This window comes from Heliangelus exortis, chromosome W (assembly GCF_036169615.1).
Source record: "Heliangelus exortis chromosome W, bHelExo1.hap1, whole genome shotgun sequence".
Taxonomy (NCBI): Eukaryota; Metazoa; Chordata; class Aves; order Apodiformes; family Trochilidae; genus Heliangelus; species Heliangelus exortis.
In genome coordinates, this window is record NC_092453.1 from 11,928,261 (window position 1) to 11,956,224 (window position 27,964).

Genomic DNA, 27,964 nt, shown 5'->3' on the forward strand with positions numbered 1-27,964 from the left:
AAAACAAACTGCAAAAGCAACCCCCAAAATCAGGTTTTTTTTCAGTGGAATAATTGAGCTTTACTGTCAAGTCCTAAACTGAAATCAGAGTAGAAATATCTTTGTGATTTAATTTGGAAGAGGAGCAGCTGTGCTGCTGGTTGTTCCTTTCTGGGGGTTGAGGACATGAGGACTCATTTTGGGGTGAACCTTGGTCTGGGAGCTGAAATGTTGATTTAAATATAATTTTCAAGTTTAACTTAAATATACATTGATTGAAAATAGCTGGGCTTGAAAAAATGGGGTCAAGCTGCAGACATCCAGGGTTTAGTTTTTAAATCCCAAAGAGATGCTTGAACACAACAAAAAGGTTGAGCAAGCCCAAAATTTAATTTGTGATTAAAAAAACTGAGAGAGCTCTCACCTTGTGCTCCATTTGGGACAATTTCAACCTCTGCCTTCAGTTTGAGTTGAAAAGGAGGTTTCAGAGGGTCCAAGAGCTGAGCTGGGGGGTCTTGGGGGAAGATTTAAGCATTTTATTCCTAATAAAGGTTAATTGGTTACAAGTCTTTCAGAAAGGGAAAGGCTCATGCAAACAAGACCTCCTCCCTCTTGAGAAATATTTCATTAAGATCTCAAGTAAATTGAATAACAAGGCTTTTTTTTTTTTTTTTTTTTTTTTTTTTTTTTTTTTTTTTTTAAAGGAGCATTTTTACAACCATACTGAAGTTCCTAATGAAGCATTTGAATCCCTCCTTGACATCTGATTTTCCTTTTCAGCACCGGGCTGTAGAAAATCATCTGAATTCTTACTTCTGTTGCAGTGCCATTTTACTCCAAATATTTCATTGGGAGATTCACATCTAATTAGCCACCTAATAAAAGGAGCTATTAGGTTGTAAAGATCCTATCCTTTCCATGCTCTTTTAAAATTATGACCCACTCAAGCTTGAAATCAAAGGCAGAGCTGAATGGAATAATTCAGCTGAAACTCTCTTCTTGCCTTTTTGCAGCCTCCTAACTGATCAAGATGCAAATTAGCTCCCTTTTGGTGATTCAGCTGCATAAACAGGGATTAACACTGAATGCAGCTGAAAATTTAGCAATAAAATGCCTACACACAATATTTTCTCAAGTCAACCACTTATCCTTGACGAAAACCAGAGGAATGTGCAGTGAAAACCCCAGGACCAGGAGAGGGAATCCCTGGAGGTGGCTCAGAGTCTCCTGCTGCTTCTCCCTGATGTTTTCCTGGACTACTGAGATCTCAACCAACTGTTACACTTGTGGAAAAACCCTCCTGATAAATTGTTGGGTTTTTTTTTTCACAGGCCCTGCACCCAGCACCCACCGCTCCTTCCTCATCCTCATCCCAGGCTGACAGATCCACGGAGCAGATGCCAGGTGGACGGAAAAGGGAGGTGTAAAATCCAGCTCTGGTTTTCCTCCCTGTTCCAGCTCCCCGTGGCTCCATCCATGCTTCCCAACATCATCCCAGGGTGGCCCAGCACAAAACCTGGAGCAGGGAAGGACGAGGCGGCGGCGAAGATTTGACGTCCTCTGTCTGTAAGGCTGCAGCAGTGCAGACTTTGGTTGTTTCCCCCCCCCCTTTTTTTTTTTTTTTCTTGATACACTGCTGGTTCTCTGTTTGCCATCCAGAACACATTTCATGCTGGGAGGATTTGCCAGCACTTGGTTCTCCAACAACTCCTCCATCCCCACCACTGCGTGACGAGTGATGGAGAGCGACGCAGGGAAGGAATCAATTTGTCTTTTTGCTTTGTGCTGCTGGGGAAAAACCTCCAAATCTTCCTCTTTTTTTTTTCTTTTTCTTTTTTTTCTTTTTGGTCTGGTGGTATGATTATTTCCTATGGGTGTTTTTTTTTTTGCAACCAGTAATTTTTTGAAAAAAACCCACAAACCAAAAAACCAAACGAGCGACCTCCAACACTGTCTCCTTAAGGGCCTGGTCTATGTTTAAAACCATTCTGGCATGAGGTAAAACTAGATCTAGACAAAGAGCTACAAACCTCTACGGAGTAAAACATGAGTTAGTCAGGACAACTCCAGCTCTACAACAGACTAAGAGATCAAAAGAAGGAACCCAGTGGCCTCGGCGATGACTCCGCGGTGGCGATGTCATTGGCCTTGCCACCTTCCTTCCATCACTTGAGCTGCCAGATCTACAGTTCAGGAACATTTCTTTCCTTTTTCTTCTTTCCTTTTTTCTTCTTCTTTCCTTTCTTCTTCTTTCCTTTTTCTTCTTCTCATCATCCCTTTAGAGAACGTTGCAGGACTTGCACCGTAGGGGTGCAACCAAGGAGATGATTTGATGGGGGGGTTGGGGATGGGATGGGGGAAATCTTGGGATGCTGCAATGCTCCGGGGTCATTCTCCCAGCAGCAAGAGCTTATTAAAAGGCTGAGCCTGTGATAGCATTCAGTTGCTTCATTAGCCCCTCCAAACTGGCCATCTGTTCACTCAGGTCATCCTGCTCATAAACCTGCCAGGGGGACAAAGACACACACAGGTCAGAGGCACAAAATGGCACAAAATCCCACACTGGTTTGGGGGGGAAAGGACCTTAAAGATCCAATCCCCCTGCCATGGACAGGGACACCTGGAATCCTCCTTTCAGGAGCTCCAGGGGGAGTTCTTGAGGTGGGGTTGGCCCAGGAAAAGCTCTGACAGTGCTGGGTAAGGCACCAAGGGAGGATGGAGCAGGCAGCTTCAAAGAACAAAAAGAAGAAAATTCCCTAAATTTTAGCCTTTCCACAAATTTTAGCCTTTCTCCCCAAATTCTGAGCAAAGAATGAGCAATACTTGTGGAGTGGGAGCAGCATCTCTTCTGGGAGCTCAAGCTGTGATGAAATAAGGTTCTGAGAAATCCCAATTTGTGGTACCAAATGTCCTGGGTTCAATTATTCCTGATGCCAGGAATTGCACCACTGAGGGCATTTCCCCTCCTGTTCCCCTTCCAGGAGCAGATTCCATGTCTCCTCCATCCTCTTGCATCCCTACTAAACTTGAAGCAAAATTTCACTTGTGCATTCATCAGACCCAAACTTTCCATACCCATGGATAAAGCAAAATATTTCTTTCCATTTTCTCTGAAAATGGAAAAGGATTCAATAAAAGGTGTTGGCTCAGTGAAAAAAAAAGAAAAAAACACTCTTGTGCAAGCAGATGAAAAGGGGTGATATATTTGCATTCAATATATTTCTTTTTTTTCCCTTATTCCTTTTCCTTTGCTCTGTTTCATCTCCTGGACCACGTGAGAGCTTTCCCTCTGAGAGTCTTAATAGGGAGTGAAAAGATGATTCTAATTCCACCATTTTTTTCACTTTCACTTATCTCCTTCTTCAATGTTCTTTTCCTCACCATTATCTGGTATTACTATACACTCAGTTTCCCTGCCAAAATTATTTCCTTCCCTTATCACACTCCTCACCCCTTCTTTCTCTCCACCTCCTCTCTCAGGGTGCTCAGGAGGGGCTGAGGAAGTTCTCCTGGGGATAATAACAACACAGAACTGTGTGAAACTTACTCCTTGCCTGGAGCACCCACCCAAAAAGTTCCTTAAAAGCCAACAGAAAAATTTTAGTGGCTGCCAAAACTTTTTAGAATCAGGGAATGGGTTGGTTGGGTTGGGTTGGAAGGGAGCTGAGAAATCCCCCATTCCCAACCTTTTCCATGGGCAGGGACACCTCCCACCAGCCCAGGGTGCTCCAAGCCCCATCCAACCTGACCTGAGACACTGCCAGGGATGGGGCAGCCACAGCTTCTCTGGGAAACCTGGCACAGGGGCTCAGCACCCTCAAATTCAACAATTTCTTCCAAATGTCCAACCTAAATCTCCCCTCTTTTAGCTTCAAACCCTTCCCCCTCATCCCATCCCTCCCTGCCCTTGTCCCAAGTCCCTCCCCAGCTTTCCTGGAGAAAACCCTGAGATTTGATGGGGAGCAACCTAAAATAATAACCATAAAAAAAAGCCCTTCATGTATGCAACTCTCTGATGCTGTGCATAATAAAGTGATGCTCACACAGGAGAGAATCCAATATTTTGCACAATGTTTGACTTTGGTTTGTCCTGGAGAACTGAGGAACAATCCCAAAGCTCAAACAGGGTTGCAAAGCTGAGGGCTTCCCCCCAACCTGGCTCATCAGCTGCCCAGAGGCATGAGACAAGGTTGGGTTTGTCCCAGGATTTGGGGGTGAATGGACCTGGGTGAGGTTTTCTCAGCAAAATTCTGAAGTTTGAAAAACCAAAAATTAGTTATGGCAAAGAACCAGTTTCAACAAGTTCCTGTAAAAATAATAATAAAAAAAATAGAAAAAAGCTTTGAAATGATAAAAATGCTTTCTACAATATTAATTTAAGCCAACTACATGGTTTATAAAAGGGTTTTTGGCACCTCCAACCTCTCCTTGTCAACCAAGGCCAGTGTCTCCTCACCATAAATAATTCCTTCCTTCTATTTGGTCTGAATCTCTGCTCTTTTAGTTTAAATCCCTCACCCCTCATCCCATCCCTCCCTGCCCTTGTCCCCAGTCCCTCCCCAGCTTTCCTGGAGCCCCTTCAGGCACTGGAAGGTGCTCTAAGGTCTCCCTGCAGCCTTCTCTTCTCCAGGCTGAACATCCCCAACTCCCTTATCCTGGCTCCAGAGCTGCTCCCATCATTTCCATGGCTTCCTTTGGACTCATTCCAACATCTCCATCTCCTCCTGGTGCTGGGGACCCCAGAACTGGACTCAGCACCCCAAGGGGGAGAGGAAAACAGGAGCTGAATCCCATCCCTCAACCTCCTGGTTACTCTGATGATGATGCAGCTGAGTTTTGCTCCTTTTCTAAGAACTCTCAGCTTAATACCTTGGGTAAGGAGAGTTTTAACTAAAAATTAATGTGCTAATTGGGTGCTGAACTTTGGAAGAAGGGTGGCTCAGGGAGAGGGTTCTTACATTGGTGGAGTCCTCTGGCTGCTTGTGGCCATCTTCTGTGGCCTCTGGGGCTGTGGGCACGGAGACAGGCAGCAGAGGTGACCTGGCTTTTCCTGCCAAGCCAAGGGATGCTGTTTTAACCTGAGCCTTGGGGAGGTTGGGCCCTGGAAGAAAAAAAAAAGAAGGCAAATTGAGAACTTGGGAATATGGGGGGAAAAAAAAAAAAAAAAGATCGCAGGGAAATTTGGGGATTCGAGGCAAAATCAAAGCAAAAATCCCAGCTCCCCAAACCTCAGCAAAAAGATGGCCACAGAAATTCCCACCCTCTTCCAGCTCCAGTTTCATAGCTAAAAGACTTCTAAAAACTTCCAGACTTCCCTGGAGCTCCCAGTAAGAGCTTTGGGAACAGCTGGCCCCAAAGATTCAGCCTTCTCAGAGGTGCACATTCAAATATATTTATTTAAATATATTTTTAAAAGAAAATTAAATGGTTTTCACTTCCACTTCTTAATAAAAAACCCATTTTTTCCTCAAAACCTGGAGGGTGGGCAGCGGGATGTGTACAGACACTCAGAACCCAGCACTTGGGTCTGAACCTACAAAAAAATTAATAAATGGACCCCCCCAAAGTCAAATCCACTCCAAGCCACCTGATGTAGCTTCTCCAGGGGCTTTTTTCCCTCTTGATTTCATCCCTTGTCTATTTAACCCTCAGCTCCTGGCTTTAACACTGCAACCCTTTACTCTGAGCTTGGTTTTTAGGTTCTTTTCTTCCAAAGAAAAGGGGGAAAATAGGGGAAAAGACAGAAAAGCAGCAAAAAAAACATCTCATGGAGCTGATTTTCTTCTCAGGCTTTCTTTTCCCATTTGGCACTGAGAAGGATTTATCCCAATGTCCAGGCAATATCCAGCTCCTGCTTTTTACCCTGAGATTTTTTACTGCCTGATTTCTTCCTCTCACTCCTCACCTTTACTTCCCAAGCCATTTGAACATTAAAAAGATTATTTTTTCTTTTCCAAACCAGCAAAGAAATAAATCCTGATCATTGCAAGTCATTTGAACATTAAAAAGTTGTGGTTTTTTTTTCCAAACCAGCAAAGAAATAAATCCTGATAATTGCAAGCCTTTCCCTGCTCTCTCCCAAGCCAGTTTGGGGCAGGAGGAAGGAAAATCAAGCTCAATTCTGCTTTATAACAAAAGGGTTTTTTTTTTAGCTCTGGGGTGATTCCAGGAAGACTGAGATTGGATTTCCAGTTGGAAACTTGGATTTCCAACTCCACTTTTTTGGTGAAGTACCAATAGGAAAAAAAAAAAAAAATTTTTTTTACCATCTGACACAAGATCCAGAAGCTTGAAAATGCTGAAGTTTCAGACCTGTGAAACAAGCTAAAAAAACCCACCCCTGGACAAACTGGATTTTCTCTCACCTCCCACTTATTTCTGTAGGAGAAAAATGACCTCTTAATTCAGGTTCATTTAAAGTGCAGCTGATCAGCAAGACCTAAAAGGAATTTTCATTTAGGAGTTTAAAATTAAAAAAATTTTTCCTGTCCATTGGTGGAATTTATGTCAGATCTATAATGCAAGAAGCTCAACACTCCATCAAACATTTTCTATTTAACCTGAAAGGGGAATAAGTCAAATCACTTATATGCTGATGGGTAGGATTTGCAAAAAGGGGGGGCTGGAAAAACCATGGAGCCATTCAGGAGGAGGATTAGGGAACTGCAAGTGCTCCATCACAAAGCAGTGATAAAAAAAACCATAGAAAACATCAATGGGAAGGGCTTAATGGGTTCAGCCTTACTGGGGTCAGAATGAAAAAGGGAAAGAAAAAAAAAAAAGGAAGAAAAAAGGCAGAAAAATGGTAGATTTAGCCCTGGCTTAAGCTGAAGTCCTGACCCAAAAGCAGGAGCACAACCTTTTAATTATTTATTCACACCCCCGTGGCAAAATCCACCCCACAATTGAAGAATGGTCTCTGCCTGTCTTTTTTATGAACCATATGATAGAGTTTAACAGATAATTATAATGCCACTACTGAGTAGATAAAATATTAGAGGAGATACCTTAATGCTTAAAGTTAATCAAAGCCAAGAAAAAGCTTTGTGCTCATCTATTCTCTGGGTAACCTCTCCAGCACCCTCAAATTAAAGACTTTATTCCTAAAATCTCATCTCAATCTCCCCTCTTTTAGCTTGAAATCCTTCCCCCTCATCCCATCCCTCCCTGCCCTTATCCCAAGTCCCTCCCCAGCTTTCCTGAAGCCCCTTCAGGTACTGGAAGATGCTCCAAGGGCTCCCTGGAGCCTTCTCCAGGCTGAATCCCAACTCTCCCAGCTCCACAGGAGAGGTGCCAGATATTTCTATCCCACTCAGGAACATCCCAGGTTTAAAAGGAAAATTCCCACATTGGAATGTTACTTTCTCTAACCTGAGGAATAGAATGGATTCATTCCTCATGACATTTTTCTTCCACTTGGGACATTTTTACATGGTCCGGGCACTAAAGTAACAGGGCATTAAGTCAGAGACTTCTCATCACTTAAACCAATTTAAAAAAAAAACCCTGCAAAAGCAGTTCTCCAGAAAATAAGGATTTATTTACTCCTGCCTGTTGTCAGAAAACTGGATTACTGGATGATGGATAGCAGGTGCTCCCAGGAAAAGTGCAGAGAGGTTTTGGTAGCTTGCTTGTTGCAAACATCCTCCTCACATATGCTGCGCAGCCCTTGGAAAGCAGGGCTGGGAAAGAAAACAAAAAATCAAGCCAGAATCTCAAAGGTTTTCTGAGCCAAAATGGAGATTGGCCTAGCTAAAGGAGCAGGGCAAAGAGTTCAAATGAGATCCCAGAGATTTCATACAAATGGCCTCATTTAACCCAAGGGGAAGGTTTAAAACAGCTCTAGAGATGTTTTAAACACCTAGAGATGTTTTAACCCCCTTCATTATCAAAAAGGCAAACCCTGAAACAAGAGTCAAGAGTCTGGCACTGGTTCAAGCTTCCCAGGAGATGGGAAACAAGACCAAGTGATTAATTTGGCATCTCATTTAATTAATTTTTATCCTTTTCTTGTTAACTTAAGCTATTGTCTCATCCTCAATGTTTAAGCCAGAATGAAATACTGGATCACAGAATCAGAGAATGGCTGGAAGGGAGCTCAGAGTTCATCTCCAACCTCTCATCCAGACAAGGATGCTCCAAGCCTCATCCAACCTGGCCTTGAACACCTCCAGGGAGGGGGCAGCCACAGCTTCTCTGGGCAATCTGTTCCAGAGTCTCAGCACCCTCCTGCTGAAGAATTTCTTCCTAAAATCCAGGCTGAACCTATTATCCTGCACTTTAAATCCATTTCCCCTTGTCCTGTTCTGACACTCTCGGGAAAAGTCCCTCTGCAGCCTTCCTGGAGGTTCCGTTCAGGAACTAGAAGGCAGCTCTGAGGCCCCCCCAAAGTCCTCTGAACAATCCCAGCTCCCTTGAGGTTCTCCAGCCCTTGGATCATCTTTGTGGCCTCCTCTGGACTCGATGATGATGATAAAACTGGAGAAAAGTTTTTATCCACTTCCCACCCTACGACCGCTCCCTGATATTTCTTCGAGCCCCGCTTCCAATCTTGTCCTCCCTTGATTTCCTCAGGAAATTCCCAAGTCAGGGGTTCAAACCATACCTGTTTGAGGCAGAAGTGGTGTGTAAGGGACCTTGGGTTCTATTGCACTCATGGGAGGAGGTAGCAAGGGGTTGGCAAAGCTGTGGAGAGGGTGGGTGGGGCGGACACAGGCAGTGGGAATGGTCCTGCTGGGAGCATCCTCGTGGTTGGAGTGCTCAGGCTGGGTCTGGGGTAGCAAGGAGGGCTGCTGGGGGGCTGTCCCTTCAATCCCCCCTGCAAGAAAGCAAGCAAGAAAAAAAGAAAATGAAACCAAAGAACTGTTGGTGAGGTGATGGGTTTTGGCGTTTTTTTTTCACATCCCGTTTCCTCCTCCTCCGTTTTGCAAGGGATGGAGTCAGCTTCCACCCTCTAAAAAAGCTGCAGGAAATCTGGAAATGGTTCCCTCAGAAAGTAAATGACAAGCCAGGGCCATCCAAAGATCAGAATATTTCCCTTGGAAAAAAAAAAAAAAAAAAGCACAAACTCCAACCCAATCCCCAAGCACAACATTTTCATCTCCTTTTCTCGGTTTAAATATTAAAAATCAATGAACACACAAAGACTTCATGTGGAGACTGGAACAAGCTACAAGCAGGGAAACTCATCATGTGAAGCATGGCAGTGCTGATCCACTCCTAGTGGAGAAAACTAGACATAAAAAACAACAACAAAAAAGGCTTAATTAATTTCCACATAACCAATCACCCATCCTTGGTGATCATCATTTTCCCTGGAACATTTGGTGCGCCAAACCAGGACTTTGCTGGTTTATTAACCTATATTCAAACCAATTCTTCAAAGATAGATATAGATATAGATATATATATATATTCAAACCAAGGCTATATATATTCAAACTAAGGCTTTCAGGGTTCCACCTCAACCATTTAATACAGAAAACTGCTTCCCAGGGCTCTACAGGGCTTCTCAAAAGCAGCTTTCACTATCAACCTCTGGCATGGAGAATCCAGAAGAGAAGCAGACACAAAATTAAGGCAAACCAAGCTGAGACAAAAGAAAAAAGCCCTCTAGAAAGCCATGTTGTGCCCAAACTATACATTGAAATCTTAGTTTGATTGGACAGGTTTCAGGATGGGTGGGTATGGTCTAACATCACCAGGACTTGGAAGGCAAAAAAAAAAAAAAAAAAAAAAAAAGGTCATCTTGAAATTTATTAGCTAAGAAACCATCTCATCCTGCCAGCTAATAGCAGAATAATTTCTGGGGGGTGTGGGCAGTGCAGAAAATACTGGGTAGGAAGAGGGATAAAAGAAGTCACTGACATTCCCAGGGCATCACTTGGACTTGGGGCACAGCTCTTCACCCACCACTGACTTTTGGCCATGATGAGAAACTCCCTGCTCACTGGTTCCTCCACATTCTTCAGACTTCCAGGAGGTTGAGAAAACAAAGAAAATAATAGAACTAATGAATATCTGATCATCAGGTCCAACCCTGAAGCAGAACTCCCAAGACACCACTAAATCCTGGCCCTGATCTCTGCATCTCCCTCCAGGAATGGCTTTCTGCCCCTGGGTAGCAACCTGACAACTCTAAGGATTTCCAAAAAAACAGATTATTTTGTTCTTCTCAGAGAAGTGTAAATGGAATAAACAACAATCTCCAATTTTTTTTTTCCTTAGGACTGATGGTTGGACTCCATGAGCTCCAAACTCCTTTCCAACCATGATGATTCCATGATTACCTTTGGTTTTTTCCAGAAAGCAGAATCCCAGCTGACTTTTAAGCTTGGTAATACCAGTAATGATCTTCAGTTGAGTCAAATATTTTGGTGGGTAAAGAAAATATCCTGCTCTGCATGGAGGTCTCCTCCAAAAACCAACGAGGGCTTCTTTGGAGAAGCCTTGGCTAAAAACTTTATTGTATTCTAAAATAAATATAAAATTATGAAAGGAATATTGAGACTTAACCAACCAGATTTGTGGTTGGTTAAGAACCACATTAAGAAATGTGGCTAAAGAAGAAATAACCCTGGAACCCATTAAGAAATTATTTCTTAAGAATTAAGAAATAACCCTGGAAAAATTCCCACTTGGGTTTGGAGCTCTGGGCTCTGCCCCAGCCTGAGGGAAGGAAAAATCAAACAGAAAAAGCAACAGCAACACAGAATATGTGCTGGCAGATGGGGACTTCAAATGACTGAACTTTGCTCCTCATCTGGTCATGACTTTTTGAATTTTCACAGGGTTTTAAATATCATTTGACCCAGACTATACACCTGCTGCCAAACCAGGGCATCATTCCTGGTGGGAATAGCACAAGCAAGTGGTTATTTTTACTGCAATTATTGCCTGGTTGCTTCTCTCCTGCAATTTTAGCTCTATCCCAAAGAATATTGGGGAAAAATACTTTTTAAAAACTGCTAATACAATCCTGAAGCAGGGGAGCGTGGCAGAAACACTTGAAAATCCTCTGTGGCTAAACCCAAAGAATTACATAGTGGAAAAAAATATTATAAATTGCTTTGCTGATGATATCTGGAGGAAAAGAAAAAAATGGGAGTTGCTAAACATGACCTTAAGCATAACTCCATTCCAGCTCTCATCCCCTGCTGAACCCAAAGAGTGACTAAAAATGACCATTACCACTAAGGCCAGAAAGCAGCTGCAGAAGGGATTAAAGCTTCCCAGCTGGAAGAGGAAACTCCCAACTCCAAGAGGAAAAGTGCTCAGGAAATATTTTCTGTAGATTGAACAGATAAAATGATTTCTAGTCCATAATACTTTGCTCTGGCCATCTCAAGCTATTAATCTAATGGTTGTTTTCTTGTTTGGGTCCACAGGATTTTCAATCCTTTTTAATACTAGGAAATAATACTAAAAAAAAATAACATTTTCTGAGGATCATGTGGAGGGTTAAGTTGCTATCTCCAACTGGATCAGGTTGCTCAGAGCCCCATCCAACCTGACCTGGGATGCTTCCAGGGATGGGGCATCTCCCACCTCCCTGGGCACCTTTTTCCAGTATTTTTTCCTTCTGGAAGATGTGGCAAACCAGGCTTATCACTGTCTTCTCCTCCAGATCTTGAGGGAACTGTAAGTGTGATGGCACTCTAGAGGAGAAGAGAAGTTGTGGGGATGATTGCTGGCTGTACAACAACCACTTTATTATGGCTCAGAGATATTTTCTGCTTGGAAAAAAAACCTGTGAACCTCAGCAATTGTATTTTATGGCTGGTGCTGTCATCTGCAGTAATCAAACAGACAAGTCAGGTTATTACTCAAGCTCTCTGGCTGGGACCTGACTTTTTTTTTTTCCATTTTTTTTTTTTTTTTTTTAGTTTCCTCATCAGCAGAGCATTTGTCCTAAAGATAAGCGGCAACCCTTGAATTTTCAGGTCAATGCAAAAAGCCTGGAGAAGCAGAGGAAGGGGTTTGAGCATCATCTGTCCAGCAGGATGCCCAGCAACACCCTGCAGCAGATGATTTATTCAGGGTTTTTTCTTGCTATATTTGGAACAATGGAATACTTGGTCATGAGGCATCACAGGTAGATTCTGTCTCAGAGGATTTATTGCTGGGCATTTCTTCTCTAGATACAGCTGCAATTGCTCAAGCAGCAAGGGGGGGTTTCACCCAGGGGTAAAACACACCAGAAAAAAACCCAAAAAACCCAAACCACCACCAACAAAACCCATCAGGTCCTTCTGATGCTTTGCATTCAAGCCTCTTGCAGAAAACTTTTCCTTATTGGCAATCTGCTGCTCAACCTAAAATCCTGGGCTCAGTTCTGGGTCCCTGAGGACAAGAAGGACATTGAGGGGTTGGAGTGTGTCCAGAGAAGGGAATGGAGCTGGGAAAGGGTCTGGAGAGACCAGAGAAGTCCAGATCCTGGAGCAAAGGAGGCTGAGGGGAGACCTTCTGGCTCTCTGCAACCCCCTGAGAGGAGGTTGGAGCCAGGGGGGTCGGGCTCTGCTCCCAAGGAACAAGGGATGGGAGAAGAGGATTTGAGCTGGAGGTTTAGATTGGAGCTTGGGAAGAATTTCTCCCTGGCAAGGGTTGTCAGGGCCTGGCCCAGGCTGCCCAGGGCAGGGCTGGAGTCCCCATCATTCCTGGAGGGTTTTCCAAGCCCTGGAGCTGTGGTGCTGAGGGCCATGGGGCAGGGGTGGCCTTGGCAGGGCTGGGTTAAGGGTTGGAGTTGATGCTCTCCAAGGTTTTTTTCCAAGCCCAAGGATTGTGTGACTCTCTGCAGACCCTGATGAGATCCCTCCAAGTGTAACTGTGCTCAGAGCCACTCCAGAGCCAAGTGCAGAGGCTGCAGAGCTCAGGGTGGCACAGCAAGCTCAGGACCCCCATGGGGACAGGTGGCATCTCCTGACCCTACACTGACCCTTTAGGGGAGGTTTAGGTTGGAGCTGGGGAACGATTTCTCCCTGGAAAGGGCTGGCAGGGCCTGGAGTCCCCAGCATTCCTGGAGGGATTTCCAAGCCCTGGAGATGTGGTGCTGAGGGCCATGGGGTGGTGCTGGATTAATGGTTGGACCGGGTGATCTTAATTTTTTTTTTTTTTTTCCTTCTATCCCCATGATCAGGCCCAAGGGAATTAATTTAACCCAACATTTTATCCATTCCAAACCAGAAACTCCACCTACTTTGTTTCTGTGCAACCCCTTTGGGGTGGATTTGGTACTTAAGGAGCAAATCAAAAGCTGATGGAGCCAGAGAGCCCCTCCAGAGGAATTTCCCACCTGGTTTTGAAAGGAGACCATCAACCAGACTGAAAGAAGACTGACTGCAAGAGGAGGAAAAATCAGACATTTGCTGATGAACCCTCCCTGTGGTAGGAGAAAACACAGCATGAACCCCAGCTTGACATCAATCTGGCAAAAATTCTGAGCTGGTCTTCAGTAGGGCTAAGGGAGAACCCTTAGAAAACATGAACCCCCCCCAAAAAATAATGAAGATGCCAGAGGCAGATGGTGAGGAAGAGGCTGATGGTGAAGTTTGGAAGGTGGTGCTGGGGGGTTTAGGGTGAAGAATGGTCCTGGGGACACCCAAACCACAAAGTTATTACTGAGGAGAAGCAATGAGGCTGGAGAGATGAGGGATGTGAGATGGAATATTCCAAGGTGCTGAAGGACTTGGAGAAGGAAGGAAAGAAACTGATTTCTTGGCTCTGATGGAAGCAAGAAACAACTGGCTGAAATTTTAGCAATTTAGGAGATGAAGGAAAGGTTTCTAGCAATGAGGGCAGCTAAACCTGGGTGGAGAGGTCATGTCAGAGCTGTCATGGATTTTACATGGATTTTTTTTTTACATGGATTTTACATTTTTACATGGATTTTACTGCCTGCTGATCCCAGATTGTGCCTCGGGCTGAAGGATTGCTCTGGATGCTTGCACTTTTCTGGGAATATCCTTATTATGCAGAAAGCCAAGGAAAGCAGAGTGGAAAAGAAAGGTTTGGATTAGAGATCCAACAACTCTGAAGGTGTTCAGCAGGGATTGGAAATTGCAACTGGAGCTACTGCAGGAGGAGAGGCAACCCACAGCCAGGTGATGCTCCCAAACCAAAATGAGCCCCAAAAAAACCCCAAAACAAACCAAGAGAATGTGATTTGCATCAAAATCAACCCCAGTGCTTCAACTCAACTTCTTCCCAAGCACTTTTATAGGCAAGAAAAGAAAAAAATAGGATACTGACTTCGTCCTGCTCCAAAGGTCCTGTCCACAGAGAGGGTGGGGAAGGGCACCGGGCGGAGGGTGAACTGGGGGTGGGGGTACCCACAGGTGGGGGATGGCAGGATCCCAGGGTACTGGGCACTTTCTAGAGTTGGCACTGGGATGGCACTGACCACAGCTAAAAGGAAAAGAAAGAGAGAAAAAGTTAAATGATTGCTTGGGGAAAAAAAAAAAAAAAAAAAAAATTAAGTCTTTAGTCTTGGGAACCAGATGAGCTTTTAAGGTCCCTTCCAACCCAAACCAGGTTGGGGGGTTACAGATTAAAAAAAAAATGTTTCCAAAACAAAGCACCCAAATGCTCAGTAGAAAATATGTTTCTGCCCACAGACACCACCTCTGCCTCCAGAACTACCCCCTTTAGTACCCAGAGAACTCCAAGTGGGCTGCATGATGAGTTCTCTGTAAAATTCTTGTCTGTTCCTCAGCTGCATTTCTGGGGGCTGCTTTATATCCCTTGAGAAAGAAGTGAGAAGGAGATCCTGCTGCCCTCTTGAGGCTCCTCCAACTCTTCCATCACCTCTGCCAGCTTCACACCAATGTCCCCCACACCCTCAGATGTCCCCAGTGGTCACCCCTCAACCCATCATCAGGGATGCCCAAACCTAGAGGACCAGGGGAGCAGCTAAAAATCTGGAGTCCTTGAGCTGAATTGATGTGAAATGCTTGTATTTGAATGCTGGGATAACTGTGTGCTAAATTTAGACTTGCCTCTGAGTTCTCTCCTTTATTTTCACAAGCCAAGGCCTGAAGAATGGGTGATAATAAGAACACCCCACAAATCAGAACTTCCTCAGGGCCTCTTAGGAATCAACTTGGAAATTTTGCTCAGGGAAACAATAAGCAGCCCTTTTTTGGCTCTCTGATGATAAGGTTTGGCTTATCCAGAACCTTTCAGACAGGAATTTTAAACAGTATTGTAAACTTGAAGATGCTTTTCACAATTCTAGCTCTGACACAGGGTGGTGACACCTGCCCAAGGTGACCCAAAAAGCTCAGAGGGGGCCTTTTTTTTTGCAGCTTTGCCAGCCCTGCACTTCTAGAGGAGGAGAAGAAACAGAAAAAACAGAAGAAAAACTGATGAAGAAATGCTAAGCTGGGTGATTTCAGCTTCAGAGTTGTCTGGCTTCAATTCACCCCCTTCTGAGAGGAGAATTTCTCCAACTCAGGCAGTTCATTTGGTCTCTGGAAGGCATTTTTATTGCCAATATTTATAACATTGCTGCTACAGGGAAAAAATATCCCTCTTTATTGAATCCTATTAAAGAACAACTTCTTTATCCCAGTCCATCCCTTCATTTCTTTTTAGGGGCTGGCTCCAGAGCACTGTCATTTTCTCAAGTAAGACAGGATTGCTGTTCATTGCAACTCCCTATTGTCCAGCCATGGGAAAAAAAGGTCCCATCCAACATTTTCAATCAATTTCAAGCAGATATGACAACAAATCTGTCCTGTCACTGCCTGTCAGCAATTGAATTTGCACTTAATAGCAAATGACTGAGCCACTGAAACCAGAAATTCCCTGACCAAATCACAGAGCTCCCTAAACACTGCTCTATATTTAAAATGGGCTGGGTATCAGGTGGAAAAAAATAAATAAATAAGAAAAACCAAGCAGCACCTAAGAGCAGCTTAGAAAAATGACAAAGCAGGAGGCTTTGAATTATACTCAAGCACCCCAGAGGCTGCCAAAGCAACTGAGGCAATGTAGTCATATTGCCCTGAGAAAAAAATTGCTTTTTTCTGATTTGCTGGCATTGTAGGGAGGAGAATAAACTGAAAAAAAAAAAACCCACAAAGAGTAGCAGCAATCTCTCTGCAAATTAACTTGTTCCTGGTCCATAAGTACAGATTACAACCAGAAATTGGGGGAATTACAACAGTGAAATGGGAAACTCTGCAAAGACTTCCACAATTATTCAAACTAAAACCTCATCAAATTCATCTGCTTTATGCTCCTTCCACTTCAGGAAGCAAAAGCACATTATGGGCTGTAATTTTTCTCAAAGCCTGATTCTTGAGCTGAGGGTGGGGACTTCCAGATTCAGGATTTACCAATTAATAGGACATGGGGATTTTTAACTTCAGAATTAGGATGGTGCTGCCTTCATCTATTGAATCACTGGCTGCTGACAATTGCTTTCAGGGAAATGGAGAGAAATTAATTAAAGCATCTCAACTGACAAAGCTGCAAGTTTATTTTCTGGGGGAAAAAACCCCAAAAACAAACACCACCACATCCTCAGCATAACTCAGCCTGCACAAATGAGACTTTTAGACATCTGAGGTTCAATATTTGCACACAATCATAATAAGCTGTCACTGCTGATTAGCTGGAGCCTGCTGGAAATATAGAGAAATGAGGCCTTAATTCCTCCAAATGCATCACTTGACTGGAAAAAGGAAATATTTTAGAAGCACTTTCCTCCAGAAAACAGGTAGCTTTTACTAACAGTGCTCCTGACCCATCATAACTCCAATTGATTTGGGTTCTGATTTTCTTTACACCACTACACCTCTCCCCAGTTCCTTGGACTGCTCTTTCCTTCAACCCAGGAGAAATCCCACTGAAAAAAAAAAAATTAAAAAAAGGGGAAACTGCCTAATTGTGGGATCAGGGTGGTCCCAGGATGGGAACATTCCCCATGGCACGGCCCAGGGGGGCAGAGATCTTCTTTCCAGACCATAAAGAGGTTGGAGGGTGAAAAATGCTGGGAAAAACTGGGATTCAGGCTCTCTTTGGGAACCTCTGGTTTGAAGCTGAGTGGCACGACCTGAATTACACCCAAAAAACCCCACAAATTAAGGGAACCCCAGTAATTGACTGAATAAATCTATGGTAGGTTCCTTCCCCTCCTCTCCTTCATTCCATTTAATTTTTTTTTTTAAATATATCATTGGTGATGTGAAATGGATTTCTGTCAGTACAGGTTCATTGATTTCGCTCTATACAAAGATTTACCAATTCCTATAAATTTTTGATGGGATCTATTTTGTCTGCTCAGAGGTAGAACTTGAAAGCTCTCAAGAGACTCATCTCAAGGCTGGTTGCTGCAAAGTTGGAGACCCAAAGCTTCATCCTCCTCCAAAATCAGTCCCCAAAATTGTGGGTTCTCAATTAATCCCCCTCCTTTGCTCAGAAACAAAGTCACTTCAGAAATTTTAATAAATTCTGGAGGATGGCAGAAGCTCTTTAGTGCTCTCCAGCCTTCCTTTCTCCTGTGCTTTGAAAAAGATTCCCTTCATCTCTGAAATTTGTTAGTGCTCTGTGGTTACTGACAGTTAACACCTCTTAAAAAATGTTTTCCTCCTCATTTATTTGGCTTTAGAAGAGAGCTGCTCTTTATTAAAAAAAAAAACCCATGGTGGCATGGCCAACTATAAGGAAATATAGCAGAAATGGCAATAATGTTCAGATGATGATGATAATAATAATAATTAAAAAAATTAGGATAATAAAAAACAATGATGACAATAACAATTATTAATATAATACTGATGATAACAAGAAAAATAATAATAAAAATAGCATCACAATTCACATCTGTGTGTCACAAAGCTGCCTGCTCTGCCAGCTTGAACTCCTGTCCCTGTTTCTCTAGATTAATAATCATGGAATCCTAGAATGTCAGGTTGGAAGGGGCCTCAAGGATCACCTGGTCCAACTTTTCTCATTGTTGTGCTGAGTTTTAAAACTTTCCAAAGGAAGGGGAAGAGAGACAGAGGGGAAGAGAGGGCTTGATCCATCCCTACTGAAACAGGAAAGGATCTCAACAGATCAATTCCTGTGGGAAAAGGAGAGCAGGCCAAGTTGTTTGTGTGAATTTATCTAATGTAGAATTAGAACTAGTGATCATAACCGGTACAATTCAAGACTAAACCGAGAAAAGACCAGGCAAAGCAGTCCAAACTCGTAATTTTCCACTGTTTCAGTTAGGAGCAAAACAGCTTTCCACTGTCACAGCGAAAAGCAAAACAAGGCCTAACGAAGCGAGCTTTCTGCCTGAGAAATAATTGGGAGTGTAAATCTCGTTTTAGATCAAGGCACCGCCAAGGCCAGGGAGGTGCCAGCTTGGCCCCAAAAGCATGTGGACATCTGCACAAGGAGAAGAGAACATAAAGATGCCACAACCAGCAGATAAGAGAAAAGTTATGGCTGGGGCCCGATATCCATAGAACAACATGAAGCCACCTGGAATCAAGGGAGATAGAAGTTTAACCCTAAGAGGGACATATCCCCGAGAGAACAACTCCGCCCAGACTCCACCTGGTTCCGCCCAGACTCCACCTGGTTCCGCCCAGACTCCGCCTGTTATGAATATTATAATTACCTGTCGTAATCTTATGAATATGCATGAAAGGCTGTATAAATACCCTAACCCTACCCCCCCCCCCCCCCCGAGGTGGAACTCTCTGTCCAGCGTGAGCTGGGAGTTCCCCGGATCCGTGAATAAATACCTTTGCTGTTTAAAGACTCAAAACTTTGTCTCTAAACAGTTTATTCGGCCTTTTTGGGCTTCATTTTGGCGACCACGAAGGGACCTGGGCTCCGTCGTGCCGAGACCCGGGGGGGGCTCGGGGACGCTTTTGGGGCCCCCTGACGAATTTTCCCGTCGGAAAAGCCTCCCTACCCCCTTTGGTTCTACGCGCCGATGGACACCAGACCTTCCTCATACTGAAAAGGTATTTATATTTGCTTAGGTTTTAAAGGCCTTCGGGAAAAGGCGGGGGGGGGGGGGGGGGGGGGGGGTGTAGAGTCCCCCAGGATTTATAGGGGTTTGAGTCCCCTAGGATTTATAGGGACGCGGGGGGACGCCCCCAGGCTGGCAGGTTCGAGTCCGGTTCAGCTCTGAGATCGTCCCTCTCCGGGGTTTGAGTCCCCAGGAGAATGGTATGGTATTAATAACAGGCTTTTGTTAATGCTGTGATCGTTGATTCTGGGTTGTGCTATTTGGTTGTGCTGTTTGGTTGTGCTATTTTGTGTGCTGTTTTGGTTGCGCCGCTCTTAGGTAAATTAAGGGTTTTGAGGGTTTGTTGCGCCGCTCTTAGGTAAACTGTTTCGAGGGTTTGTTGCGCCGCTTTTAGGAAAATTAAGGGTTTTGAGGGTCTGTTGCGCCGCCTTTAGGGAAATTAAGTGTTTTAAGTGGTTGTGTGTCCCTACCGAAGAAAACATCCATAGCTTCATCTTCGGGGGGGGGGCATACCGGGGTCCTTTGCTGCGGCCACGGCGAGCATTTGTGGGTTTTAGCACTCCTTGTGACCGTAGGCGGTAAAGCGACGTATAAGGTCTTTGTGTAAAATTATACCTAGGCAAAGTTCTGACCGAAAGTGTGTATGTGTGCATGAGAGGGAGTAACTGAGACGCAATATAATTGCGGAGCGAGTGCGGAGTCCCGATTTGCGTTTCCGTGTCACCCGCGAGGGGGCCGGCCAGAGACGGACGAAGCGATTGGTGTGAATGTGGGTTGTTAAAACAAAATAAGCGCTTGAATGCTAAAATAAGTTGAGTAAGGTGTTGAAATTGTAAGTTGCTGAGATCTGAATAGGGTTTGGTAATCCAGAGAGGGCCTCTATAGTTGCAGTGTCTTGAGCATACATAATGGGGACCGTACTAAGCAAGGAGGTTAATACCAGAACCCCTTTGGGATGTGTTCTGAAACATTGGAAAGAGATTCGTAAGATTCCGGGAGGAAACATAAGGAAAAGGAAAAACTAGAAGCAGAGGAAGCAAGAATAGAGGCAGAAATGAAGACAAAAGCTCAGGCAGAAGAGGAAAGAGCTGAGGAGGGAAAAGAAACCCCAGAGACCGAGGGAAAGGAGGTCCCAGAGAGCTACATGATAGCCCCTCTTTGACAAATAATGCCTAGATTAGGAGAACAAGCACGGGTAAGAGTACCATTTACCACGAGCGACCTTAACAACTGGAGGGAGGAAGCCAAGAATTTCAGGACTGATCCAGAGGGGGTTGCTAGAAGGTTTGAATTAATCACAAAGAATTTAGACGTTGATTGGGAGGATATCGATCTGATGCTGTCGGAGTTAACAGAGACAGAAAAAGATCTTGTTTTAAGAACTGGAAGGGAACAGGCTGCTACCCTACGGGAGCCTGTGGATGTAGTATTTCCAGCTAGTAATCCAAACTGGGATCCAAACCACCCTCGCCAATATGATTTATTGCTGCAGTACAATCAACTCCGGGGTTCCCAGAAGCAAATGCTAGAGGTAGAGGGCGTGATTATTCCACGAGAGGGAGAGGAAACTTCCAGCAAAGCAGGACAGGCTCTAATCTGTGTTTCTATTGTCGGCAAACGGGGCACTGGCAACGAGATTGTCCCAAGCGTAATAAGGAACTGAAGGGGGCCTCCGTCGTCCCTGTTACGCATAATGATAATAACTGAGGGGGACCGGTGAGTCGTTCCCTAGCAGACCCACTGGTTAAAATAGAGCTAGGGGAAGGTAAAATGGAACTGGATTTCCTAATCGACACTGGAGCTACCTATTCAGTCTTAAATCAAGAATTAATACCAAAAACAGGTGAATTTGTGCATGTGGTGGGGGCGACGGGCCAACCAGAAAAGGCTTTCTTTTGAAACCCCTTAAGTATAAGATTGGGAAACAGATGGGGATTCATCAATTCTTATATTTACCTAATTCTCCAAAGCCTCTACTAGGAAGAGACTTGTTGGAGAATTTAGGGGCAGTAATAAAATTTGATAAAGATAAATTTGAACTCCAGGTAAATGAAGAACAATTGATAGCAGCCCTGAGTCTAACTATCAGTTGTGCTAGACCAGAACCTGGTAATCATAGTATCGACCGAATCATAAACGGAACATATCCGGCGGTGTGGGCAACTGATATACCTGGAAAGTCAAAACTTGCCGCCCCCATCGTTATCGAATTAATACCTGGGGCTAAACCAGTGAACAGAAAACAATACCCCCTGAGATTAGAAGACAGGAAGGGAATTGAGCCATTAATAGAGAGGTTTTTAGAATTGGGACTATTAATAGAATGTGAATCAGATTTCAATACCCCAATATTACCAGTCAAAAAGCCAAATGGGACCTACAGACTGGTACAAGATTTGAGAGCAGTAAATGAGATTACTAAGACTTTGCACCCAGTGGTAGCCAATCCTTACACACTCTTGACAAAACTAAAAGATAATTTAATTTGGTTTACAGTGTTAGATCTGAAAGATGCATTCTTCTGCCTTACCTTAGCCTCAGAAAGCCAAAGATTTTTGCCTTCGAATGGGAGTTTGTTGGTAAGGGAAGGAAAACACAACTAACCTGGACGGTGTTACCCCAAGGTTACAAAAATAGTCCTACGATATTTGGTAGGCAATTGGCCAGAGAATTGGAACAGTGGGAACGGCCACCAGGGGAGGGCACACTCCTGCAATATGTGGATGATTTACTGATAGCAACCGAAACAGAAGAACAATGTATTGAGTGGACTATCTCGTTGTTAAATTTCCTGGGTCTAAATGGTTATCGAGTCTCCCAACAGAAAGTACAGCTGGTGCAAGAAAAGGTGGTCTACCTAGGATATGAGATCTCTGGAGGACAGCGATCCCTAGGAACAGCGAGGAAAGAAGCCATCTGCCAGATCCCTAGACCTGAAACGGTGAGAGACCTGCGAGCCTTCCTAGGAATGACAGGTTGGTGTCGCCTGTGGATATACCAGTACGGGATACATGCCAAACCTCTGTATGATTTATTGAAAGAGTCTAAAAATATTCTAGTCTGGACTCCTGAGGCAGAAACAGCTTTCAAAAGACTGAAACAAGAGCTGATGAAAGCTCCGGCATTGGGCCTTCCCGATGTAACGAAACCATTTTGGCTGTTCTCACATGAACGCCAGGGAATGGCCTTAGGAGTCCTTGCTCAACAACTGGGGCCATACAAAAGAGCTGTGGCTTACTTCTCTAAGCAACTAGATGAAGTAAGTAAAGGTTGGCCCACATGCTTGAAGGCAGTGGCTGCAGTGATCATAAACATAGAAGAGGCCAGAAAACTCACTATGGGCCAGAAAATGACTGTATTAGTCTCCCACACTGTATCCGCAGTGCTGGAGCAGAAAGGTGGCCATTGGCTGTCACCTTCCCGGTTCCTGAAGTACCAGGCAATCTTAGCTGAATCAGATGACATAACCATTCAAGTGACTAACGTTGTCAACCCAGCATCATTCCTAGAAGGAAGAGTGTCAGCAGAGCCGATCGAGCATGACTGCCTAGGAACCATCGAGGCAGTGTACTCCAGTCGTCCGGATCTCCAAGAAGAACCACTCGAAGGGGCAGATGACTGGTTCTCGGATGGCAGTAGCTTCGTAAAGCAGGGAGTAAGGATGGCTGGCTACGCAGTAACTACAACAGAGCAGGTAATTGAATCGGGTCCTTTACCTGCAGGAACTTCGGCACAGAAGGCCGAACTAATAGCTCTTACCCGAGCCCTTGAGTTAGCGAAAGGAAAGAGAATTAACATATGGACGGATTCTAAGTACGCCTTCTCCGTCATGCATGCCCATGGGGCGATCTGGAAGGAGCGGGGACTGCTGACTGCCCAGGGAAAACCCATAAAATATGCAGAAGAAATCCTACAGTTACTGGAGGCTGTTCAGCTCCCTACCCAAGTGGCCATAATGCATTGCAAGGGACACCTGAAAGGTAACACCGTTCCAGAAAGGGGTAACAGAACAGCCGATGCAGAAGCTAAATTAGCTGCTGCAAGGGCCAAAGACCTAGTCTTGGCCCTGGTACCAGAAGAACCAGATACTAAGTTTGAGCCAGAGTACCAGGAATCGGACCATAAACGGATACAAAGGAATAAAGGTAAAATTTTAGATAATGGATGGGGTCAGTTAGAAACTGGACAGCTAGTACTGCCAGAGAAGTTAATATGGCAATTTGTAAAAATAGAACATAGCAAGGCCCATTGGGGATTAGATCCCCTTTATCAGTATTTAAAAGCTAGAATAGCAGGGCCAAAGTTATTCACGGCAGTGAAACAGGTCACATCCCAATGTGAGCGCTGTTTGAAAAATAATCCAAACACAGGAACAAGGGTACACCAGGGGGTAATTGATAGAGGAAAATTCCCGGGGGAGGTGTGGCAAATTGATTTTTCTGAGCTCCCCAGGAAAGGGGGGTATAAATACCTCTTGGTTATGACAGATACATTTTCTGGGTGGCCTGAAGCATTCCCATGCAGAACAAACAAAGACAGAGAAGTAACTAAAGTCTTGTTCAATGAAATCATTCCGAGGTTTGGGGTGCCTAGGAGCATCTCCTCGGACAGAGGCTCGCACTTTTGTGCTAAAATTGTACGAGCAATAAGTAAGGCACTGCAGATCAAATGGCAATTGCACACGCCCTATAGACCTCAAGCTAGTGGGCAAGTAGAAAAGATGAATCATCTTATTAAACAGCAAATTGCAAAAATATGCCAAGAAACTAACTTGCAGTGGCACCAAGCCTTACCTATTGCTCTAATCAGACTAAGGGTAAAGCCTCGCTCAAAGGAAAAACTGAGCCCGTTTGAAATTTTATATGGGAGACCTTATGCAATGCAGCCTGTAACTAGTGAGGCTGTAGATCAAATAGGTAATCAATATGTGTATGATTATGTTATAGCTGTGGGAAAGCACTTTGATAAGAATGCCGCGGTGGTGATGGGTCACCAACCTAAACAACCTGAGTGTAAACTGCATCCTTTTAATCCTGGTGATTGGGTATATGTGCAGAATCTTTCAGGGAAACCTCTGCAAGAAAAGTGGGAAGGACCCTTCCAAGTGTTGCTCACCACCTTCACTGCAGTTCGTATTAAAGAGCGACCCACCTGGATCCACTACTCCCGGGTCAAACGGGCCCCTGAATATTGCCAAGAGCACTCCTGAAGGAGCCTGACACTATGAACTTGGGATCCTTTGTGTTGGTACCTGGACTCTGGATAAGTATATGTATCCCATAATAACGACTGATCACAGATTTAGCACGTAAACGGTAAAATGTGTGGCGGTGCATGTATTCAAACGTTATGCATTAATGTCTTTATCAATCATTGCCATGAGTACTAATGTTATGCATGAAATTTTACTAGGTTTGTAGGCCGTTTGTTAATTGTTAGCATTACTAGATTATTTTGTTCCTGTAGCCACGATGTAATTAATTGAACCTAGATACACTTCATATCATAGCATAGCGAATTTTCAAGTTGAATAATATTACCCCAGCGATGTGGGAATGTGGCCAGTAACTCACACCCATCGGAACACTTCCTTGGAACTTGACGAAAGAATTCGTAAGTTCTAAGGAAAGGGGGGAAATGAAACAGGAAAGGATCTCAACAGATCAATTCCTGTGGGAAAAGGAGAGCAGGCCAAGTTGTTTGTGTGAATTTATCTAATGTAGAATTAGAACTAGTGATCATAACCGGTACAATTCAAGACTAAACCGAGAAAAGACCAGGCAAAGCAGTCCAAACTCGTAATTTTCCACTGTTTCAGTTAGGAGCAAAACAGCTTTCCACTGTCACAGTGAAAAGCAAAACAAGGCCTAACGAAGCGAGCTTTCTGCCTGAGAAATAATTGGGAGTGTAAATCTCGTTTTAGATCAAGGCACCGCCAAGGCCAGGGAGGTGCCAGCTTGGCCCCAAAAGCATGTGGACATCTGCACAAGGAGAAGAGAACATAAAGATGCCACAACCAGCAGATAAGAGAAAAGTTATGGCTGGGGCCCGATATCCATAGAACAACATGAAGCCACCTGGAATCAAGGGAGATAGAAGTTTAACCCTAAGAGGGACATATCCCCGAGAGAACAACTCCGCCCAGACTCCACCTGGTTCCGCCCAGACTCCACCTGGTTCCGCCCAGACTCCGCCTTTTTGGGCTTCACTACCCACCCAAACAGAACTGCTGACTCTTTAGGCTGAGCCTGGGCTGAGTCTAGCAGCAGTATGATTTCTAAAAAAAAATAAAAACTGAAAACCCTGAAAATCCACCCTTTTTTCCCAGTTTTTCTGGCTGGCAAACTCCCAGCCCTCTCCTTGATTCCGGATGGAGAAAATAAATGGCAAACTCTATTAAACTCCCCAAGCTGTAACTCCTGGAGTAAATCAGGAAGATCCCATGGGATATTCACATGGATGAGCATCTAAAGGGGGGTCTGGGGATCCAAAATCCTGCTACTCACAAGGGTTGCTGGGTTGTGAATCCATGGGGATCATCAGCTTGGCCCGGGTGGCTCTGCGGGCAGCCAGTGAACGCTCCAAGGTGGACATGGTGCTCCCAACCTCTTCTGTCTCAGGGCCTGGAGAAAAACAGCAAAATAACTCAGCTGAAAGAGCTGGAAATTAATGGTTTGCTTCACCTGGGAGCTAGCAGAAAGATCAAGAGGGTTTGGGGTTTTTCTGGTTTTTTTTTTTAACAGCTCATTAACTCGCAGCACCTGGAAAGAGCAGCACGGCCACCCTGCCTGCCTTGGCCAACTAAAATTGCATTTTTCTGTAAGAAAATCAAGGAGATTATGGCCCTTTTTTCAATTTGTCCCTGAAATTATCTTAAAAACCCTTTGTAAAAAAGATTGCATTTTTCTGGTAACTTTCCTCTCAGCAATTTATTTTCAAATTCGAGTCTCCAGCAGAAATCCAGGTGCCTCCAAAACCTGGCAGGGCTTGGAATTATCCCCTTCCTTGGGAGATGTCACCAAGTCCCAAGTCCAGATGGTGCTGCCTACAGACCTGGTAACTCACAGTGCCTCTTCCAGCCTCTGCATCTTGGTTTTGTTTGGTTTTTTATTTTTTTTTTTTCAAGCCATGTCTGGATTTTGCCTTTATTTGCTGCTGGGTGACACCCAGCACATCAGGATCTGAGAGCTGAATGATGCTGTTTCATGTCCAAATTAATTCAAAATCATCTCAGCAGCTGCAGAAATGAGAGATTCTGGTTAATTTTGAAATACAGATGCTTGGATTTCATGACATTAGGCCAGGATATCTGGAAGATTCTAGAGAATAGGCTCGTCAGAAAGAAAATGGGCTTGGAACTGGATGCTGGGTGAATGGCAATGAAGCAAAAAAAGCTTTTTTTCCCTCTTCATAGCTTCACCCCTTGGGAATTTTATATTTCCTTAATTTGCTATTCTAATAAACCCTGGAAGAAATCAGTTTAATGCTGTCATCCAGGTAAGCTTAAAACCCACTCTTCCATCTCTGATGTACCCAAGCAAACCCAGAGTCTTGAAAAATAAGCAAAAAAGAAAGATTTGCATGGAAAGACTATTTTTTTTTCTTTTTTTCCAAATCACTCTCCCCTGAAATGCCAAGTCCTGCATTGACAGCTACTCACAGAGCTAATTGTGGGTGAAAAGCCAAGGCCAGCTTTTAGAGACTGAGAAACATGAAGGCATTTATTTAGGAGGTATTTACACATCAAATCCTCAGCTCAGCCCTTGTCATTAACTTGCTCATATGCTGGGATGCTTCCCTCCCATCCCCTGCAATCAATGGGGCTCTCAAATCCATATCCCTGGGCCCTGCTTAGGCAAGGAGAAGCTTCTGGCTCTATTTTCCCCACCTCTAATATACCAGGGACCTTTGTAGTAAAAAGAATTGTCACAATTATCTTCATCAAACAGCTCAAACCCCATGTCAGGGACAGAAAATTAGCTCTGCTTAGAAAGATGAAAGCTCTTCCCTTGAAATTTTTATTCTCTTGCAAGAAGAGGGGCTATGGATAAGGGATAAAAGGCACCTGAAATAGTCACCTCCATTATTTACAGCCCTACACCTGATAATTCAGGAATTATTCCATGCTTTCACCCACAAGCAGCATCTCCACAGTGAATTCCAGACAAATATTTTTATGTTTTCAGCTCCTGGGCTGTGTTTCACTCTTCATCCCTCTCTCCAGACCCCTTGACTTCCTATCAAGTTGGTGGAAAAAAAAAATCTTCTCAGCTCAAGTGAAACCTGTGATGTACTGGGGGTCAGAAAAAGGTGGAGAAAAGTTCACTGAAAGCTCATTTTTCTTACAGAATTTCTTCCCTCATATCTCTAAGTTTTCTCCATCTCCTCCTGCTGCCCTTCTTCCTGACCATGTTTTTCCTCTGCTTCCTTTCTCTTTTTTTTTTTTCTATGCCTCTTCTTCCTCTCTGGGTTTAAAAAACCTTAAAAACCTTGGACTTCCAGTTGATTTTCTGAACGGATGAGGTTTCCCCTTGTCTGAAACCACTGCAAAAAAACATCCAGAAACACCTCTCCCAACACCAGGAGCAGAGCTCTCAGTTTTCCAGTCTCCTCCTGGGCCATTTGGATGCTGATGATGGAGAAAAAAACCTTGGGAGACCACGGAATGAGGTCGGACCTCAAAATATCCCTCCCAAACCAACCCAAACCCAAAGTTTTCTGATTTTAGGATTTTAATTTCCCCCTCCAAGGGCATCCCAGCCAATTCCCATCTCTCCTTGGGGGGTCTCACCAGTTTGGGGGGCACTTTTGGTGCCCAGTTGTGTTTCTGACTGGCTGTGGCTGCCAGGGTTGATGTCCTGGCAGCTCTGCATTGGTGATTCCCTTCCTGCAGGGTCCAAGCTTGTGGGTTTCTCAATGTTCTTCATTTCCATCTCCTCGTGGTGGATCCACAAATCTGGGGGTCTCAGGTCCTTCTGGCTGCCCTTCCTTTTCCCAGCACTGTGGGTTGCA

General features: G+C 44.2%; 1 protein-coding gene across 1 annotated transcript; it reads right to left on the reverse strand.

The window, feature by feature from the left end:
• Positions 1-1,247: 1,247 nt before the first annotated feature.
• LOC139789303 (netrin receptor DCC-like) lies at positions 1,248-27,964 on the reverse strand. Its single transcript, XM_071729824.1, has 6 exons — positions 27,744-27,964; positions 25,459-25,575; positions 14,227-14,382; positions 8,585-8,797; positions 4,938-5,080; positions 1,248-2,482 (listed from the first exon to the last, which is right to left on the reverse strand). Exons 1-6 carry the CDS (start codon positions 27,883-27,885, stop codon positions 2,393-2,395), a joined length of 861 nt encoding a protein of 286 aa, XP_071585925.1. The 5' UTR covers positions 27,886-27,964; the 3' UTR covers positions 1,248-2,392.